The sequence below is a fragment of the Polyergus mexicanus genome, unplaced genomic scaffold, assembly GCF_030449975.1.
Source record: "Polyergus mexicanus isolate NDT 795.1 unplaced genomic scaffold, iyPolMexi1.0 SCAF_16, whole genome shotgun sequence".
Classification (NCBI taxonomy): Eukaryota; Metazoa; Arthropoda; class Insecta; order Hymenoptera; family Formicidae; genus Polyergus; species Polyergus mexicanus.
The window spans coordinates 1728595-1748776 of NW_027223336.1; the positions used below are offsets into that span (position 1 = coordinate 1728595).

The 20182-nt window shown below is 35.3% G+C and overlaps 1 protein-coding gene and 1 pseudogene across 5 annotated transcripts in view; both read left to right on the plus strand.

The window, feature by feature from the left end:
• The window catches only part of Tei (teiresias), a 313828-nt gene that overhangs the window by 245602 nt on the left and 48044 nt on the right, over positions 1-20182 (plus strand). For 4 of the 5 annotated variants that reach the window (XM_070309186.1, XM_070309185.1, XM_070309182.1 and 1 more), the window contains 2 exons: positions 4885-5031; positions 7932-8204. In XM_070309186.1, coding sequence (XP_070165287.1) covers positions 4885-5031; positions 7932-8204 — 420 coding nt within the window. The remainder of the gene's footprint in view (positions 1-4884; positions 5032-7931; positions 8205-20182) is intronic. The other variant, XM_070309187.1, reaches the window with a different exon arrangement.
• On the plus strand, positions 17074-18153 carry LOC138940321 (uncharacterized; annotated as a pseudogene).

Sequence of the window (20182 nt, forward strand, 5' to 3'; positions counted from 1 at the left end):
TATGTTTTATAATTTCTACGGCTTATAATTTTTATGGCTTATCATTTCGACCGACATTTCGTGCAAAAATAATCGAAAGTAAATTAAAATAAATAGCTCTGTTTCTTTTATATTGTATTTAAATGTGATTAATACTATTCTTTCCATTCAACAGACTTTGCACCGTTATAATCAATAGAAAGAATCAACTTTTCTAATGGTTTTTATAAGATTAGTGTTGCACGCGCGCCGAGCGTTTTCTCGAAAAAGCAGCTCGAGTTTAACGTGGCCGATTAAATCGCTTTTCAATCAACTTTTTTAATCCGCCCTTCCATGTCTGTATTCTGCTCGTTAAGAAACATCTTTTTAATCGTTTTTATTTAGTCTGATCCACGTATTTACGCAAGATTGCTCTTTCGATCAACTTTATACGATGAAAAAAAAATTACAATTTCTCTTGAATTAATCAAAAAAGCACGTACAGACAATAAAACGAGAAATTCGTTGACGACGCAGCTCGTTGCCGTTATGATGAAGTATCGGGCTCACTGACGTAAATCACAATCGCGAATAACAATTTCGAGTTTCGATAGTCTTACTCATAGCGCTTCATTCACATCTCGAATGAATCACGATCGTCTTCCCCTCTGTGTCCTTTGAGTTATTTATTGTCCGTTAAAACTTCAAGCAAAACTGTACTTGCCTTGACGCGCCAAAGTCGTACGAGAGAAATATCTAGAAAGTAAAGTGTATATTTCTACATTATTTGATTTGATTCGAGTAGAATCGAAAGACGTATAAAAATGATTACTCTGAAAAGAGAGATATAAAGATTTATAGACTCGATGTTATTGTGTTTTATTTTTGTCTTTAAATAATCATATATATGTCTGTGTATGTATACATACAATATAATATTATTTATTTAAATTCTATAATATTATAATATTGAGGAAAGCATATTAACATAAATTTTCGTTATATATATATATATTTATCATCGCGGAAAGTTTTGTGTTAATATAATTTTACATTATATAATTAAGAAAAAAAATGCTAAAATATTAAATATTAAATGAAGAATATGAAATTACTCTGTCATAATTGGCACATTTACATTGCAGAATAAATTAAATGAAATGTATCACTTTTGTTTCTGAACATTAATAAAAGCAACTACATTATTAATCCAGAATCTGAAAATTCGGGAAATTGGACTTTGTGTAGTTTCGTTTATCTCGTTATTGAGTTACACAAAATGCTGAGAACAGCTGCAGCCGTCACTTTTCGCTGCGATCAACCGCGTACGAGTGATAAGAACTATGATGGACGACCTGTTATTACCAAACGTCAGAAGGCACTGCGATTTCTACAAGAATTATTGCCAAATACTGCTTTAAAGTAACGATTTGGCTGTATGTTTGACATACTGTGACTTTTTGTATCATGGAGTCTCTTATTTTTTTTATATCGCGATGGGATAATTAGGCACTCGGTGTGCGTGGAAGTTTCTTACGCGTTTCTTTTTTTTTATATAACTTCATACATGAGAAATAAATTTTCAATAAGTTCATCAAGAACTTTGTTCGCAATGCTGCAACTTTCTATAGTATTTCTTTTAGTCATGCGTGCATACAAATCTTATTCTTCGTATTTAATCAAGATAAAATTAAAACTTTTGAACTCGCATATTATACTCGTAATTTATACACGTGCATATTATATACGTAATTATTTGCGTATAAGTACAATTTGCATAACGTGGTCTCTAAAATATATAAAAATATTTTTAATGTATAACGATATACTCTTGCTGTTGATTTCACGTTGGGTTTATGATATTAATTATTTATTTAATTTAATAATTTCTGCGAATTATAATCTCTTAATTAAATTTCCATACAGACCGTTTGCGCGACTATAATATTTCAGCAGTGAGTATCTCTGATATATGTCGTTTGATGCGTATTGCTCCAATCTTGCTCTAGAAAGCTTATACTTCCAGCCTGTATCAATATTTGTACCGCGGGCGGGAAAATCGCAGTTTTTTATACGATGTACCACGGATTGGTGAAATAATTATTTTTGTGCACGGGCTACGAAATAACTAGATTTATTAAAGTCGTCTCTGTCTTCGTATTACGCGCGGGCAGACTGTATAATTAATCGACAGCTACACCGGCACACAGAACGTGACAGAAAAATCGACGTCCCGTCGTCGTGACGGATGACGCCGCGCGGCTGCGACGGGAGAAACGGTTATATATGCGAGAGTTATTCTATTAAATATTCAATTATTTCTGCCTTCCACTCTTCTGACGTCTGGAATTCGCTCGACGCGACGGCGCGCACCGCCGGGGCCAAGCTTAATCCCTATTCATAGACTCAATCGAGTGATTTCGAATAAATCCTTCCGGCGTTCCGCGAGATCCGCTGCAATTAAAATACTTTAATATCCTTTGGAGCACGTACCCGCTCCGGGCAATGCCTTCGCCGTTCGCAAACCTTTCCCTTCCCAAACTCACCGCTGCTCATTCCCAATTTCTTTTTGGTACGCTTGCTCTTATTAAACGTCCCAATCCGCATACCTCCAGAAAGCACGTTCGCATCTTCTTCAAAGCGTCCTTTGTAGAAAGAGAGGGCAAATTCGGACTCTCCCGATTCTCCGCATCGTATAACGAATAATCGGACGTAAATTTACAACATCGTTTCACAAAAGCCGCGGGTTACTTTGAGACAAACGATTGAATTTAAATAATTAAGCTAGAATTAACAATAAGTCGGCTGGGATTCTCGAACGCGTAATTCGAATGATTATTCAACAATCGGTGTATATTCCGGGCATCCTGTATGTGTGTAACGTGTGTCGGGTGGTAAATTTCAAACAAAGATCAAAGTAAGAACGCGAAAATAATATATCGTAGTTCTGTCGGGCGATCTATCACACCGATACGTTGCACGCAGAGAAGAAATTCTGCGAGAAGAAACGAGTGCGTCAGCTGTGTGAAATCGCTTGAGGGGAAGTCGATCTTTATACGATCATGTTTATTCGGAGGTGGTGTGCAACGCGAGGGGTCCCAAGATTTTTGCGATATATGCAGAAAACTTTGCGAATGCTGTTATACATTCGTAACTTTATGAATTTTTAATAGCATATTTTAATCTTTCCAAATAAATGCAGAAAATGATTTTGAAAGATCCCGGACATGAATAAATCGATAAAAGCACAGTAATATGCGAAACAAAACGCAGATCCATAACGAAAATCTTTCTTTATTTACAATTTTAGTAGAAAATTATTCGCATTGCGCATAGCGTTCATCTCAATCTACTTTGAGTCGGTTTCGTTTATTTTTTAGCCAAATTGGTCGAATTCCAGGCGGCCTTACCGGGAATGTTCTGCTTTTTGGACCAAGTCACGGCTCGGGTTTATTTCATGCGAAACGGTACGACATTTCGGTGAGTTCGCCGGAGCACCACTATAGATTGCCGTTAATACAATCGAGCGTACGCTTTGGCAGCGTGCGTGGAGGCGAGCGGCCTCTTTAGTAAAATAACCCACCGCTACATCCTCTCTCGTGATTATGGCCGGCCCATATAAAAGTTTCAACACAAAACTCCGTATCTGGCCGCGATACGTGCCTCTCTTTCGGCTACAGTTCTTTCCTGGATATCTTTCCCCGCATCCGCTCTTTCTCTATGTAACCTTTCACGAGCGTATCTTCCGACTACACTCCTCCTTTGTTCCCCGGGCCAAGGTAGTTCCACATTCGCGAGAGTATACTTTCAACTAGCGAATCCGACAGCTGCGTCGAATCCTTGGCTTCGTTGCAACGAGAGCGAGGACGAAGGATGGGCGGAGGGATGATGATACAATGCCGAAATAGCGGGGGAAGAAATGGGCTACGGCTGGATGAAAGTTTAGCGGCGAAAGAAAGGGCAGCGAAATTTCTATCGATACTCTCGGCCTTCTGGGAACCACTTCCGTACTTAAGAATAAGTCGAACAAATGTCCTCTCAAGTGTTTCTTTCCGCCCTTATTGTTCCTTTCCAGTTCGATCATTTTCATTTCGAAATTCAGCGACCACATGGCGCTTAATCAGCAATAAATTTTTAATCCCGTCCCGCGTCACACTCTAGACTGACATATTGCGTAATTATCTTAATTATTTTATGAATTCAAATGAGTGATTTGCCGATTTGTCTCTCTTTTAGTTTGAAGCGTTGAGAATAAGCAGACAATTTTAGTCGTTGCAATTTTAATTTTGCCAAAGTGGCTTTAATTGCGAAAAGGATACGTTTTATAATTGGCATAATTAGATTACTCGATGGGGTAAATGACATTATATTATAAAAGCGTCACGATTCAGGAATAATTTAAGGAAGACAGAATCGCATTAAAATTTTCGCGATATATAATTTTTTTTTTTTTTAATAACTTCTTATGTAATCATCATTGTGTCTGCGTACTAAGATAATCGGTTACCGTCAGTAAGACACCGTATATATTGTGTACATTCTGTCAAAAACGATGTATGTTTATATTATATATTACATGTACATATGTCAACATCATTATACACAGGAAACAAATAGGTTTGTGTACAAATTCAATCTCGTCACGCAAATAAGTATTTATATTGGATCAAAATGAAATGATAAATACTTAAAAATTTTTATTTTTTTCTTTTCTTTTCCGGATAATAATCAATTTCGAGCTATTAATTATCGAATTATGTGCGCAGCAGCACTATGAAAAATGTCGCGAAATCAGTTACACAGAGAGGAGCCGACTCGCTTGGCTGACGCTAACTGTGCGACGACGTTAACGTAAATCCGCGGACCGTGCGTGCTGTTTCCAGCGCGTTAATTCGTATATCCACCAGCTTTCCGCTTGTGTTTCAGACAATGGACCACCCCCCGTAGAGCAGAGCGATGACGGATGGTTGAACTTCACAAAAATCACTCGGGGCGAGAGCGGCTGGTACAAGTGCTACACACGGCATATGCTCGGCATTTTCACCAGCATCGGATATTTTCTCAATGTTCGCTGTGAGTAAATCGTTGTCACGCCACTTTGTCGCTTTTAATAAAGATAGATAGGATTTCTTGTGCATTTGAGCGGGAACACATCTCGAGCTAATAAATGCATTTGGTCTGATAAAAGGAAGGGAAGATATATGCGAAAAGATTTCAAAGAAATATTTGGTTTGCTAAATCAAGATTTCTACGATATTTATGCCTATTGGTATTAATTTATTTAGTCACATGATCGATATTATCTTTGTTATTAACACAAAGATTTTATCACAGTCGCTATATAAGAAATAAGTAGGCAACAAGATATAAAATAATTTAATTGAAAATAGATGTAAAATGTTATCGCATGTGTGTTGAATATTAGTAAATATGTATATTTTTTTATTCGTTTTATTTATTGTGCTTTATAAACCAGTTTGGAAAATAACATATATTTCTTTGCAAAATTAAGGTTATTAGAAATATATTTATTTATTTATTTTTTTTTTTTTTTTTCAGAAATTTATCTATATATCAGATATTGTTATGAGACATAGATTTCTTTCTTAAGATAAATATTTCCATAAATTAAGCAGTTTATAAATTAAAATAGTATTAATAATATAAAGTATTATATTGGATTAAAATATTAGTAATTTAGAATAATACCACACAGCGCTAAAAATATAATATAAAATAATAATAGCAGACGATGAAAGATAATTACATCACAATTACATTTTTTGACTGATGTATTGTCTACCCCCTGCGCATTTGATATAGCACTCGAAGAGGCATTCTCCTTGATTCGGAATGCGAAGGGGGTCGTCGCTGCAGCCAATAACCGGATACCACAGTCATTTGTCAGGAGCGGAAACCGCCGAGCCAACCGGAAATTATCCGTGCCCCGTCGTGAAAATTTGCAAATTTCCTACCTAGTCCCATTCCTTCCATCTTGTCATTATAACCAGAGGGCGATGCGCTCCCTGCATTTCAAACTCGCGGTCCTCGTCCCTCTTCTCCCGTTCTCTTGTCCTTCCTCTAACCCCCTATCCTTCTCTCTCTCTCTCTCTCTCTCTCTCTCTATCTCTATCTCTATCTCGCTCGCTCTTGCCTGCTCCTTCGACCGACGATGCTGGATACGAATTTCCGAGCACCTAATCTCTACGCAATTTAGATAGCTCGAGAGCACCTATAAACCAACCATCCTCCTTCGTGGGAATTATCGATTACACTGCTACTATGTCCTGTTCGAATCTCCTCCTGGATTACTTATCCGCCGGATAACGTCACGGCGGGTTTAAACCGACGCGCTAATTTTGCCGGCTTGTAGACAGTCTACAGATAGAACGTAGTTTAAAGGGACACCTTAACAGGGCCGGAAATCAACATTATCAGCACGCGAATAGATTTTTCTCATGTCTTTATCAAGATAAACAACGCGAACATATTTTTCATAAACTATTAAAATTAAATGCTCGATAATAATTAAATATGCATATATATATATATATATATATATATATAAAAATTCATGTAATCTTGGAAGAAATTATCGTATATTAAACTGTCTCTATCCGACAGTTACTTTGTAATTTTAAACACAAATTATCTCTCTTATAATGTTCAAACGTTGGATTCAATAAAGCATCTTAGATGCGCATAATTTAATTAGCAGGAACACGAAAGGCATATCGAAGTAATTAGAGATAACGCGATCACAGACGGACGAGTGTATGAGATTCTTAATCGCATTAGCGCACGCGAATCGCATTAAGATTTAGAACGATCACAAGCCGTTGCCGCAGAAGAGGGAACGGATATATCAAATTTGGAGATAACGAGAATGGTCGAAATTACCGGTTTGATTATCGGGCTTTCCTTTCTCTTTCCCATGTTTGTTGAAACGCCGCAGTAGAGATGTTTGCTGTAAAATTCCGAACAAACTACAAGACAAACGAAGTATAGTCGGGAATCGAGCGAGCGTAAGAGAGGAAGTAAAAGCCTCCTACGAATCCGCACCACTTTGATTCCTTTGTTTTGCTATAGGATGAACCAGAGGATCAGCTTGCTAACTCAAAGGACTGCTACCCGTCCCCTGCTTCTTTCTCTTTCTCAGCCGAATTCCATCGTAGCAGTCCAGCTCTAATTCTCGAACAGAGACACGATCCTCGCACACACCCTCATCCACCCTTTCGTCCTTCTTCTCCTCTCTGTAACTGTGGACATAGCGCTAGCTGGAGAGCAAACTATCGTAGCCGTATCATTCCATAGATGGGAAAGGATGGCGAAGGTGAGGGGAGGTAGAAGTTGAACAGTACGTAGCGTAATGTCGCGGTGGAAAAGATTTTGTCGAGTCCGGCACGTAAGAGTGGAGATTCTGTTTCAACTTTATCCCCCGTACGTGCCGCTGATTTCTGATACCAAAGTAATTCTTTGATATCGATGACGATGAAGGGACGATAATCAATAATTCGAAATAAAAGTGAATTTATAACTCCGGAAATCTTTAAATGCATTATAGCTTGTAAAAATTATGCAATACGTGATACATTTCAAATAGCATTTTCTTTAAAAAAATTATATTTGTACAATTGCAAAATATTGAAAAAGATGTACTTAACAATAAAAAATGTACGAATAATATATTAAATTTTTAAATGCAAACATGTATAGATTAGAATTTTATTTTAAAGGGTTATGATTTTTTTATTATCGAATCACATATTTCATCATGTTATTTTTCTATATTTTACAAAATACAGAAAGATAATCCGTAAATTAAAAGAAAGATTTAAAAGCACCAGATGAGCGCTATGTCTTCATTACGAATTATTCAATTTTGCTTATTAGCGTATACGAGAATGGCGGCACGTTTAAGTTCGACTATCGAGTTTATCGCGCGTCGAGAGATTTAAATTAATGGCATTTAGATGATCCAGATATGGAGACCGAGGCGGAGGCGCTGAACGGCGAGGCGACCGATTCCCGAAGAATGGAAGTGCAGATCGGCGGCGCGGTGACCCTCGAGTGCAACGGCGGTTGTTGGGGCTATGGACAGGGAATGGATCCGGTAGGTGGACCCGGACCTCTCGCCCTAAGCCGAGTGGTGTACCAGGAGGCTGGAGAATATCGATGCGTCGCGCCCGATCGGAAAATGCAGGACACGTGGCGGGCTCAGTTACCTTACCACATCAAGATTACCGGTGAGTCCGATAAAATCATTATCGAAGTAGAATGTCATTGGTTAGTAGACGTTTCCCTCCATACTTTCTCTCGCGTATATCGCATCCCCGTGTTCGTGAAGAAGAATTTTTCCGTTCGTGGATGTGAGCTAAATGGCAGAAATTATCCGAGACTCGATTACATGAGTTGCGCACGTCCACGAGTTACAAATTGTATTGCGATTCACGTGACATCGGTAATGCGCGAGATATATTGTTGCCGCGATTGGTATCTGATGAACATTGTGCAGTGCGTCGCATTGTGTTTGGCCGCATTGTAGGTAGGTTGCGGCTAACTATCTTGTGCACACTATCTGGTTCTAAATTTAATTATAACAGCCGGCATTGCATTAACCGTGTTACGGTGGTAACACATTAATTATCGGCTTAAACTTTTGACGACCTGCTGAGGAATATGGCAGAATGTCGTGCGGAGTTAACGCATTCCCTTAATCTATTTAATGTAGTTACGTTTTGTTAAAATAAATAAACTAGAGCTATGCTCAAATAGTATAATTCGTATATTTACGTTTCATGTGCATATAAAGTTATAGCGTGCGCACGTGATTCAGCGAGTCAAATAAAATATTCCATTATGAAACGGGCAAGTCAAATGAAGATAGTGTATTTAACGAGACTATCTGGATTAATTAAAGAACATTACAAGAAAATGAACAGAAAGCAAATGTATAAATAATTTCATTATGCGATCATGGTCAATCGTTATTAAATCGTAGTCCAGCTAAATTAATTGTAATAGAAAAGCTGTGTTAACGGCAACCTTTTATTTTAAATAATGAAAGACAAATTTGTTTCTGCTACGCAGACATCAAGGTTCGAATAAGATAATAATCTATATGCATTTCTTCGCTTATAAAAATTCAGCTCTTTTCGAATAAAAGTTTTTTGAAAAAATAACGCTAAATGCGTGAGATGACATTACAAATTCATCTTTATTTTAGTCATACAATACACGCCACATTTTAATCACAAAATTTCTGTAGGAATATGGAAAAAAAAAATTTTTAATTTGTTACATTAATTCATTCTCCCAGATAAATACCGTTACCGCCAACATTATATCGTGATTATGATAATATTTTTTAATGGATATATGACCGAATAATAACCATTGTAATGTTTTAATGTTACCGCGTGAAGCTATACGGCTAACGATTACGTAAAAGTTACGCACCATGTGTAAAGTAATTAAATACTTTTTCACCGTCACATTGCGGCCGGAAAGAATTAATTAAACGACGAGGATATGAAGCATTTTCATTCGTTATTAAAGTTTTAGTAATTTATTAAATATGCTGAATGCTTTTGATCGGGAAATTATATAATACTACGCTTTAGCTTAAAGTCCCCGAATACGATTTTGAATCTGTGCGTTCTTACTTGGCGAAAATCTCGAGAGACCAAAGCGAAAGCGGACGCTGGTAAAAGTTGACGATACATAGGTAGGTAGATATTCCGGTACAGTATAGCTTTTGGTCGCTTAGATGCCCACGTAGCATACTCTTCGGAGATAGTGGTCAACAGAACGTGACGTCGTATAAGAGAGCAGAATATCAGCCGCGGTTGAACCAGACTAAATTGGGTTTGAACGCTTCAATGGTCGTAGAATTACGTATAAAGTGTTTTACTCTCGCAAAATTAATCGATATTATTGAAACATGATGGTTGCGTAATATATATAAGCAGGCTTTAATTAAAAATAAATAAAAATACTCTTTAATATTGACGATATAGAAATTAACTTATTTCTCGGATCAATTTCTATTTCTTAATAATAGAGTTCGATATTTATTGTTTTGCATTTTTGGAATTAATTTATTAAATGATCGATAAAATGTATGTGTATGTATTTGTGTGCGAATGCGTTAACAGTGACTTTCTTGTCGATTGCTATTTCAAAATTATATCGCGACTTTGAAACTCACATTATAATTAAAAAAAAAAAAAAAAAAAAAAAACGCACCTTTATGATGCGAAATGGGAAGTTGCCATCTCGTAAAGTAGTCTGATATTAATCTAGAACGCTCTATCGAAACGATCTTTCTTCTTTCTTTCGGTAAGATACCGATTGAAGTATAGAATCGAAGATCACAGTTCAGGCTATGTATAGGAAATCGAAGAACACACCGTCGACTTGCGGTTTTATTCCCGCGGAATCCCTCTTATTTGTCTTCGATTCCTCGGTTGGCAACGGCAAAAGGGAATTTTTCCTTTGCCCGAAATCGTCAATTGTCGTAACTCGGTGGCGATGGAACGGATCATTCGCGACGAGTAGCGTGGATGAAAACGACGCGAGGGATCACGAGCGCGAGGGAAACCGAGGGTAGGAAAGAGGGCGCGGAGGAAAGTTTGCGAACACTTAACTTTTCTATTCCTCCTCTGGGATCTTGTCCTCGGAAAACAGTTCTCGGACTTGCCTGCCTTCCCTTGCTCATACCCAGGCTTACAATGAGAGCGCGCATCGATCAGCATGAAGGATGCGCTCGAAACACGTAGCAGCGCGCCACGGTATCTCATTTCGTTTAGCTTTTAACGAGTTTATGTGGCTCCCGGATGGCTCGTAATTTTAACCCGGATTTTTGCTAAAAACTTGGATCGCAAGTGTAAATGAACTTCCTGTTAATTACTTGCCAAGACTGAGATTAAAATACACGATTATTGGTGATGATATTTGATTGTAAACTGTTTATATTTGAAAATCTAGCTCTAAATATAGAATTAAAAAGTACATGTGACTAAGGATACGTTGAGACAGTAAACACGATAGATACAAATAATAAAGAAATCGAGCAACTTTTGATAAAAAAAATAAAATTAGATCCCGAAGAATTTTTTAATCTTACGTAAATTCAGTTCTTTTGTAATAAATGAAGACGGCGCATATCTAAAGATTTGTCAATCTCAATAAATATAATTAAAACTGATTCGATCATAGCAAAGAATCGATAATTTTATTAATTATCGAAGAAATTTTAACAAAAAATTTTTACTTACTCGTTCAATAGACATTTCTACGAATTCGTCAATAATTTCTTCATCTCGAGTTTCATTATCGTTGCAAGTGGTTCTTGCTCGAGATTTGGCACGTACATTCGCTCGATAAGGAATCACGGTCGCTTCGATGAATCTTGACGACAAAAAGACACTCGTCCATTGAAATACGACGATGTTATACGTTCGCGATTGCGAGAAACTTTGAGACAGTTTCGTCTCTTCTTTTCGACCGCGGATACGATCATAGGAATATAGTACATATGCTCAGTTATTTTTCCTTGCTCTATTATTTACTATGATAGATGCAGAACGTTCTCTCTCTCTCTCTATCCACTTCCTTCCTTCTACCACCATTCAGCTCGAGAAGCAATCGCTGGAGCAATCCCGACTTCTTATTGATTGCGGCTCGGGGAACTCGTGCGTATGAGGCGCTCAGACTTCGGTCGAACGTACGCTATCCCGACGAACGCTCTCTACGTCGTTTCCATGGAAATGAAAAGACACAGAAGGCACACCGAAATTATTTCGCCGTCGTCGATCGTTGTCCCGTATGCCGGCCATAATTTTTCTACCTCACTTTATCACTCGGCATAAAACACACACACGCACACACACATACACACATATCCGCGCGCACGCAAACACCTCTCTCGGGGGTCGTGCATCGCGCGGGATATAAGTTTTCGCTCGTGCCCGACTCGTCCAATATCAAAATATTTCGCCGAGATCTTAATGTATTTCTCTAGCTTGTCGATTCTCTTTCCCGGCTTCGCGCTTCCCCGATTCCTCCATAATTTATACGACTCTGTCCGTCGCGTTTCTGAGAAACGTTGCCGACAAATTCTCTAACGTTTTTGCGTAGAATAGAAAATCAGGAACTTTTCAACGGAGAGTGTGATCAATTTGTCAATTATAATAACGAGATTTGCCAATTTGATTAAAGATACTTTGTTCTTTCAGACACACATGTACGTCGATAAAATTACATTCTATAAAATCATATGATTAGATAGATATTATATCATTATTTATATATTCTTTATTTTTTGTGTCCAAAATATTAAGAAACCATTTAATATTATTCATACCAAAAGAATCGATATATTAATTCTAATTCTTAAATTGATATATCAAAACGATAATTGTACAGAGATCTTTTGTTTTTTTCGCATATGTCTCCGAATTTAACGAATGTGTAGTGATACGAGAGGAGTGTGGAGGTGAAAATGTTTGTATCATGCAACTTCAAAGCAACCATCTACCGAATTTATTATGAAAGTGCCGTGTACATGCGGTTTGTATGATATTCGAGTTGTAGAATACGCGGCATGTTTGCAATATTTCTCAACCGGTACTTAAACGTTTGAAACCGCGACACGCATACGCTTATTGCAAATGCCTGCAATATTTGATATTAATATTTTCAATATATGTTTTGTAAGAAGTGGGTGAATAAGAAAAGATTATTTGAAATTTATTTTGCAAAGAATAACAAGAAAATTTAACTTGAATTTTTTTTTTAAACTTGCACATAATTATAAATATCTTATTTTAATAAATTACTTTTTTTTAAACATTTATCTTTCTTGAGGCAAATATATTTTTTTTGCAATAAATAATTACATAATTATCCTTCTCTGTTCTTAGTAGAGAAAAATAAAGCAGTCTTTTATAACTTTTATTGTCAAGGCCTTCGGCCTAGAACTTTGATCAATGGATTTTATTAAGCTTGCTTGGAGACAATGATGTTGAATTTTATGAAACTTACTCGGAAACAATAACTTGGGATAATAAGAGTTAATTGAAATGCAGCAAAAACTTTTTTATTTTCCGCTGTACATTTTCAAAGCGGATCTGTAAGCTAAAAATTCTTTTCACCAACAATGGATTTATTTATGAATGAGGAACGTTTATATATTTGTATTGTCTAGGTATTTAGTATTCGTTAAATTATTTATCTCTTCTATCTTTATATGAGGGATCCTTATTACAAAATCGATATATATTAGATATGCATTTTGAAAATTTAATGTATTAAATTTTTTTTTTCTCTTTGAATGATTATTTCTCCATATCGCTATCTCATCTATATTTATAAATAACATGTAATAAAATAATCGGCAAAGTAGTTAAGCATTCAACTCATAACGTATTAGTTTCATTAATGTAGAGATATATTTCGCTAAAACACGTTCTTCTACTCTGTAATTTAAAGTTTTTGAATCTGTCGTTCAGCTTATCTTTTTGATCTTCGCTACTTTGTTAAACGTTCGTTAAATCTTTACGCCTTCGCAAACTAACATATTTTTTTTATTCAACTGAATTGTAAAGAGATGAGTTTAAAATAGCGATGATCGAGAACTTATATAATATAACTTTTGTATATTCTCGTTAAATTGCATTATCTCTCTCTCTCTCTCTCTCTCTCTCTCTCTCTCTCTCTCTCTCTCTCTCTCTCTCTCTCTCTCTCTCTCCAAGTTTGCTCTGACTGAATACCACATATAGCATCCCGTTGTGGAAAATTCAAGCTTCATTAACAAACTAAACGATGTTGTTTGAATAATGTATAACCGAGGATAAATATTTTATAACTCGGACAAGTTTCTGATGAAAGCAAACAATTCTCATACAAAATAAAATACAAGCAACCGAGCCTGATTCTTGATAATTGAGCAACTAATGTTCAAAAGTTATCGCGCTTATTAAAAGTCTCATTTTTTAAATTTTAAATTTTGTTTTTTTACCACGTAATTTACGCTCAACGTTTCCTAACTCTATTTACTCGATTCTTGAGGCCTGAAAAGCTCTTGCAATCTTAATTGCTGTCGGTTAAGGTACTAGAGAACCGGTTTTCGTAGGAAAACGTGATTATATCGTTGCGAGATATAACGAAAATTATAGTAATTATCATACTTGTCAGCCTCTCCTCTTCGACAAGTTTTCGATGCTTATGAGATGCTTACGATGCTTTAATTAGAGTTATCCACGAAAGTACTCGATAAATTTTGCATTACTTTACTCGTTGTCGCGTTGGAAAACTTTTGTTGATCCATAAAACATTCGCCGGAATTGAGTATATTTTGAATAGATCAACACAACTTTCCGTTGGCGGCGCAAATGACTGCCTCTTCGTCTCCGAGACCAGGCTCTCCAAGAGCTCTTTCCACGGTTAACCGCGGGAGAGTTAATTTCATCGTATCCCATGCACAACGAGACCCTTCGCCAAACTGATAGGGATCTGGCGGCGGCTGCTGGATTGTACTTCGTACCAACGCGCGACTGCATATTTGCATGCCTGATAAAAGGAACGAGCGTTCGGATCGCCAAGTCATTTGCGGGAAGTGCGCGTAAGGGTTTTACGGAACAAAGACTTGATTATGCGATCAAAGCAACATGGAAGAAAAAATGAGACGCCTCGGGCAGAAACCAGTTTCATTACGGCCGCGATGTTCTGAATTTTTTAAAGCGGAACCCCCTTTCCCCTCTACGGATTGCACAGATAGCTACTTCTCTAAAAGATCTAGCCAGCTTCAAAACGATCTCGCGCGGAAATTAAGTTTTTTTATTATCCGACAGAGAGAGAGAGAGAGAGAGAGAGAGACGCATCGTACTTTGTACTAACGAGCGCGCCGAATTTCGCGGTTCCTTAACGATTAATTACGCGTCGGGAGGAAACGGAGGAAACAAAAATCAATCTCGTATAAAGTTAAGACGAACGTATTAATGTACATATTATTCATCGTTTTTAATCTCTTACACATTGTCGAGAAGTTTCGAAAAGATTACGGTTTTCTGTAATTAAAAGTAAACTCGACATAATTTCAAAATTCAAAATCTAGAAAATTATTTCGTGTTTTATGTAATCAAAGATATACGACGGAATTATATATATCACTGTAACGCAAATTTTTCTCTTAAAAAGAGGATATCGATAGGATATATTTATATAAATTGTATATTCATATATTATTATTGAATATATATCATACTTTTTATATATAAATTTTTTATAAAATTAATTTATTTTTTCTATCACGGAATTTTGATTAACATGCTCTAATTTCATTTTTATAATTTTTTTTTTTTTTAATAATCAATATATATACAATTATTACATTACTGATGAGAGAATATTACAAAAACAATAATTATTTTGAACGAAAATAGTTTATCTTTACGTGAATTGCTAGTACCTGATACAGAGAACATGGTCGATTAGATTTAAATTCACATTGCTATGATCGTCGTTATTCAAGCGACATTCGAGCGATGGGAAATAACGACCCGAGAGGCGCACCCACACTGCGTATCGGGTTCAACGCGAATAGAGAAGGGTTGGGATGCACGTAGCAAAACGTAACCCCGAAAACGATGGTGTACATGGGTCCCCCGAGGGAACTGTGCAGCATTCAAACGAATCGAACGACACACAATCGCAACCCCAGAACGTGAAAGCGCCTGACCGCAGCTGTAAAAATCCTGCGTTATCGATAAAAATTGTCTTCTAACGAAGCCAAACCCCAAAAACACGAATGAGCTCTCGGACACCCGTGAAAATTCTTTTTTTGCTTGTATAAAGCTCGTCTCCGCTTGCACCATTTTAAAACAAACGTTATTTCAACGAAATGTTTGAATTTCACTTTTTTTTTCCGTCTTTTTTAATGGAAATATCAATGCCTATAATTTATTTAATGAGCACGGGGAATGTCAAAAACATGAAATGAAAGAAATATTTTAATTTTTTTATTTGAATATGTTTTTGAAACGTTTCTTTTTTAATTCTCATTATGTATACAGAATTAATTCTTTTATATATATATATTACAGAAGAGCGATTATATGTATAGATGGGGAACACATTTCTCTGGTGGAAACTAACATAGGTATTAGGATTTACGATTAACCGCAATTTACCTTGTAAATATTGTGCCCATAAATAGCTATAGAATGATTTTGCGAATAAGAAAAGTTTACGTGTACAGCTAGAATTATTTTAATATATCAATTAGATTTACCTCTAAGTTTTAAAGCTGGAAAAGCATATGATTTTAAGTGAAAAATTGCAATTGTTAATCTTCAATACGTCATAATTCATTACTTGACTTGCATTTTACCAAAGAATTTATAATAATCGATTATGAAATTATTTGCGTATTTTTTAAATATTTTCAATATATACAGTAATATGGGGGAATACAAAATTATTTATCTCTGTATTTCAAGTCAATAAATATTTCCTGCGTATATATATTCGATCAAATGTATGCAATATAGCTCGTTTTTCTCCGGTTGCATTACATTTATGCATTTTATAGATGCTTGGATTTTTATGTTTTTCCCGCGTTACTCTTTTTAGTTCTCTAAACCTAGCAATGCGTGTGTTTTATAAGATACATCTTCATATTCATAGCGTTCTCTGTTTTACAGTTTTTGTAATTAGATGTATTTTGTTCTATTTCCAAATTTTTGAAAAAATACAATAGATATTATATCTATATATGTATATTCTACTTGTAATTTTCTATTTTTATTCTTGATAAACGGCATATTTTTTTATTTTCTAATTTATTACATCGATAAAGAGAAATATAAAATTTTGAAAGTTTTCTTCGTATTAATCTTTATATTCCTTTTATATTCTTCTATATATTTAATTCTTTTATTTATTTAATTCTATTTATTTAATCTCTATTTATTTATTTCTTCAAATTATAGAAGTTAATGGAACTTTGATTGAGTACTTTTTGAGAAAAAGATGATTGGATAAGATAACTAACACTTTCCGTTGTCACAGTATTATACGCATATACACGCGTACGTTTGCTCAACGATCGAGATGATGAACGACGTAACTGCGTTATTTTTACACTGCTACTTTATTGCGGATGCATTACGATACTGCTATATAAAGCGAAAAATCCTTTCTTGATATTATGTATGATACTTCAGTTACGCTCTTTATGCAGATAAGTGCTTTTAAATCACACGAGGAACTGAGAATACCATCTTTACATAGGCGGTTGACATGCTTTTTAGTAAAACTTGCGATGTAGCAAATTTTGATGTTTTGAGTATGAGAAATATTTTTTTTATAAGTATATATTTTAATGAGATATTAATAAATGAAGCATTTTTACGAAAATAATTCCTTAATCTTGAAATTATGATTCAGTATTTTTATTTATATTAATAAAATAACGCGTGATAATTTAATTTTATTTTATTAATAAAACTATTATAATAGTTTTATTAATAACATAAAAATGTAACGGATTATACCTAGAGCTCATGTAGAATGGAAAATACAAAATGATATAAGTTTCAAGAGAACATTTTTCATACTTTTCATATACTTTCTTTGTAACACGCAAATAAACTTCATTGTACTTACTCTCAAGAATATCTCTTACAGTTTTGCTGTAAATGTGTTTTGCATTCCCATGTTTATAAAAATGCGTAACACGTTTTTCTCTGTTATATATAATATTGAATATGTTATTTTTAAATACAATACTTTAAACAAAATAAGATCGTTATTTTTAAAGATTTCACATTTTTCCACGAAATCCGAAGATGTAATATCGATAATAGAAGAGCAGCATCTTTCTATCCAATCATTTCGTAATAGTCAATCATGTTGCGTGATGTGATTTCTAATTTCATCAGATTCCCCGACGCACAAAGTCCGTAGAATATGGCGTGTGTTGATCGGACTCATGAAATATCCCTAAAACAAATTATTTGTTATTATCGGTGATACATGGGAATATAACTGGACCTTTCCTTTATCCAGAGAACGTCTTCGGAGATCCGGAGAAAAAGGGTGGATGTAATCATCGAAAACCTCGGGGGGATGCAAGGAAATAGGGTCTTCGAAGTCAATGGCTCTCTGTCGCGTCTTCGTTCTCCCTTGTGACGGTGCTCCCGTCAACCTGGATTACCTTTTTTATCATTCTTGTCACGTGTATCTCTCTCTCTCTCTCTCTCTCTCTTTCTCGCCTTGACCTATCCTCCCGGTTGGCCCTTGCGTCTCTTTCTCTTTCGTCTTTACGCAGTCACGCCAGAAAAACTTCCCAGCATTCTCTTGCGCATGGATCGATACTTGATTAATTCCATTTCTTGAATAGAGATCATGAATAATTATTTATAAGGGAGTTGGGCGTTATTTGAAGGGTGAATATTATTTCAGAGCCCGCGACACATACACATACACACACAAACACGCACATATACACACGGCATCAACACGACGAGCATATCTGAGAAGAGTATACGTATATTTTTCATTAAGAGAAGTTTGTATATAATTTGTCCCTTTTTTATTTTTCCGTTCGTTCAGAGAGATATCTAAAGTATTCTCTAATTATAACGAATTGTCCTATATATATTTTTACAGCACTTTTTTTTACGTATATTATTATTACTATTCTTTTCTTCCAAATACAAATATGTATTAAATCGAAATTTTATTGAAACAGTATTATCGGTTTTAAACTTTTCTAAATTTATATTAAATTTCGATCTCTGTCTCTCTCTCTCTCTCGTTCTGAACATGTTTTTGCTGCAAGGTTAATATGAAACCGATCTCTCCTTGATTATTCTTTATTAAAAACTTTCTTCTCGTAACCCTTTCGCTGATGAATATTTGATTAATTCCGCCTCCAGAATGCAAGCGATCCTACATTCGAGACGCGTCCGCACCGGGAATTAAATTTCACAGACTAACACACTGTGATTATTGCGGATACAGGCGATAAACGTTTATTTTCGTATCTTTTCCCCTCAATTATTTTTTCATCTTCGCGTAATAAAGCGTTTGACACGCTCGATTAATTAAGTTACTGGAATATAAATTTTCGAAATAATTTATAAATTCTTATGCAATACATAACGACACATCAGATGAATGCAAAAGTCAAACTGTATAGTTATTAATTGTTTACAAAACTTTTAAATATTTATAAAATTATTATTAATTATTTAATTAAACATGTTGGCATAATTGTAAATTGTAAATTAGAAAGATAATGATAATATCAAAAACTACAAATATATACAGTTTGTTGTATTTTGGAATATTTATCTTCTAATAATATGTTTATTATATTTTCACTTAAAATACATATTCCGGATTTCCAGATTGTTATTTTCACATGCTATTTCAACAAACATTAAATTTCAATGTTTTGCAACTCTATCATGCGTATAAAATATTTTACGTACATCCTTGTCTCCTTTAGTTCTTTATCATATATTTATACATCTATGATTTCTGACCTACATATTTATGCTCGCGTTTTTTAGATTTAAATTACGTTATATTTGATATAAATTTAGTTAAATGATTATCGGTTTATACATGTTGGTATTTGGCTTTAGGATCGGGCTAAACATTTTACCATCGTTCTTCCTTGTCATCACTTTCTTTCGCGTATTTGTATCTGCAACGACTCGCTATCATTGCGACAGGAGACGGATGAAGGGACATTTATAACATCTAAGAAGGATATCACAAGATTCGCCGTCAATTTTGCAACGATCAAGCGAATAAAACGATTTAATGCTATTTAATATCTCGTCCGGTGTTAATATCGCACTATGAAACATTGTTCGCAGAAAATTTAATTAATAGAGGGAGGAAAATTGTTTGAATTTAAATCGAACTACGTCAACCGTTTTAATCAGGCAGCATAATTATCTTTCCGATGAGTGCGAGAGAGTTAATGAATCTAATTACAAGCCGGAGCGAATAAACATATTTTACTGCATGAATCGGATAGTTGATAGGATGATAATCCAGCTCCGTCCTCTTCTTCCTTCCCCTCTCACGGTGCGTAATCTAATTTATAACTTTGTGTTTGAAGATACTTACACGATAATGCTATACTTATGATAAAACTGCATTGGCAATCGTTTCATTTGGTAACGATCGCGGCGGAAATTTA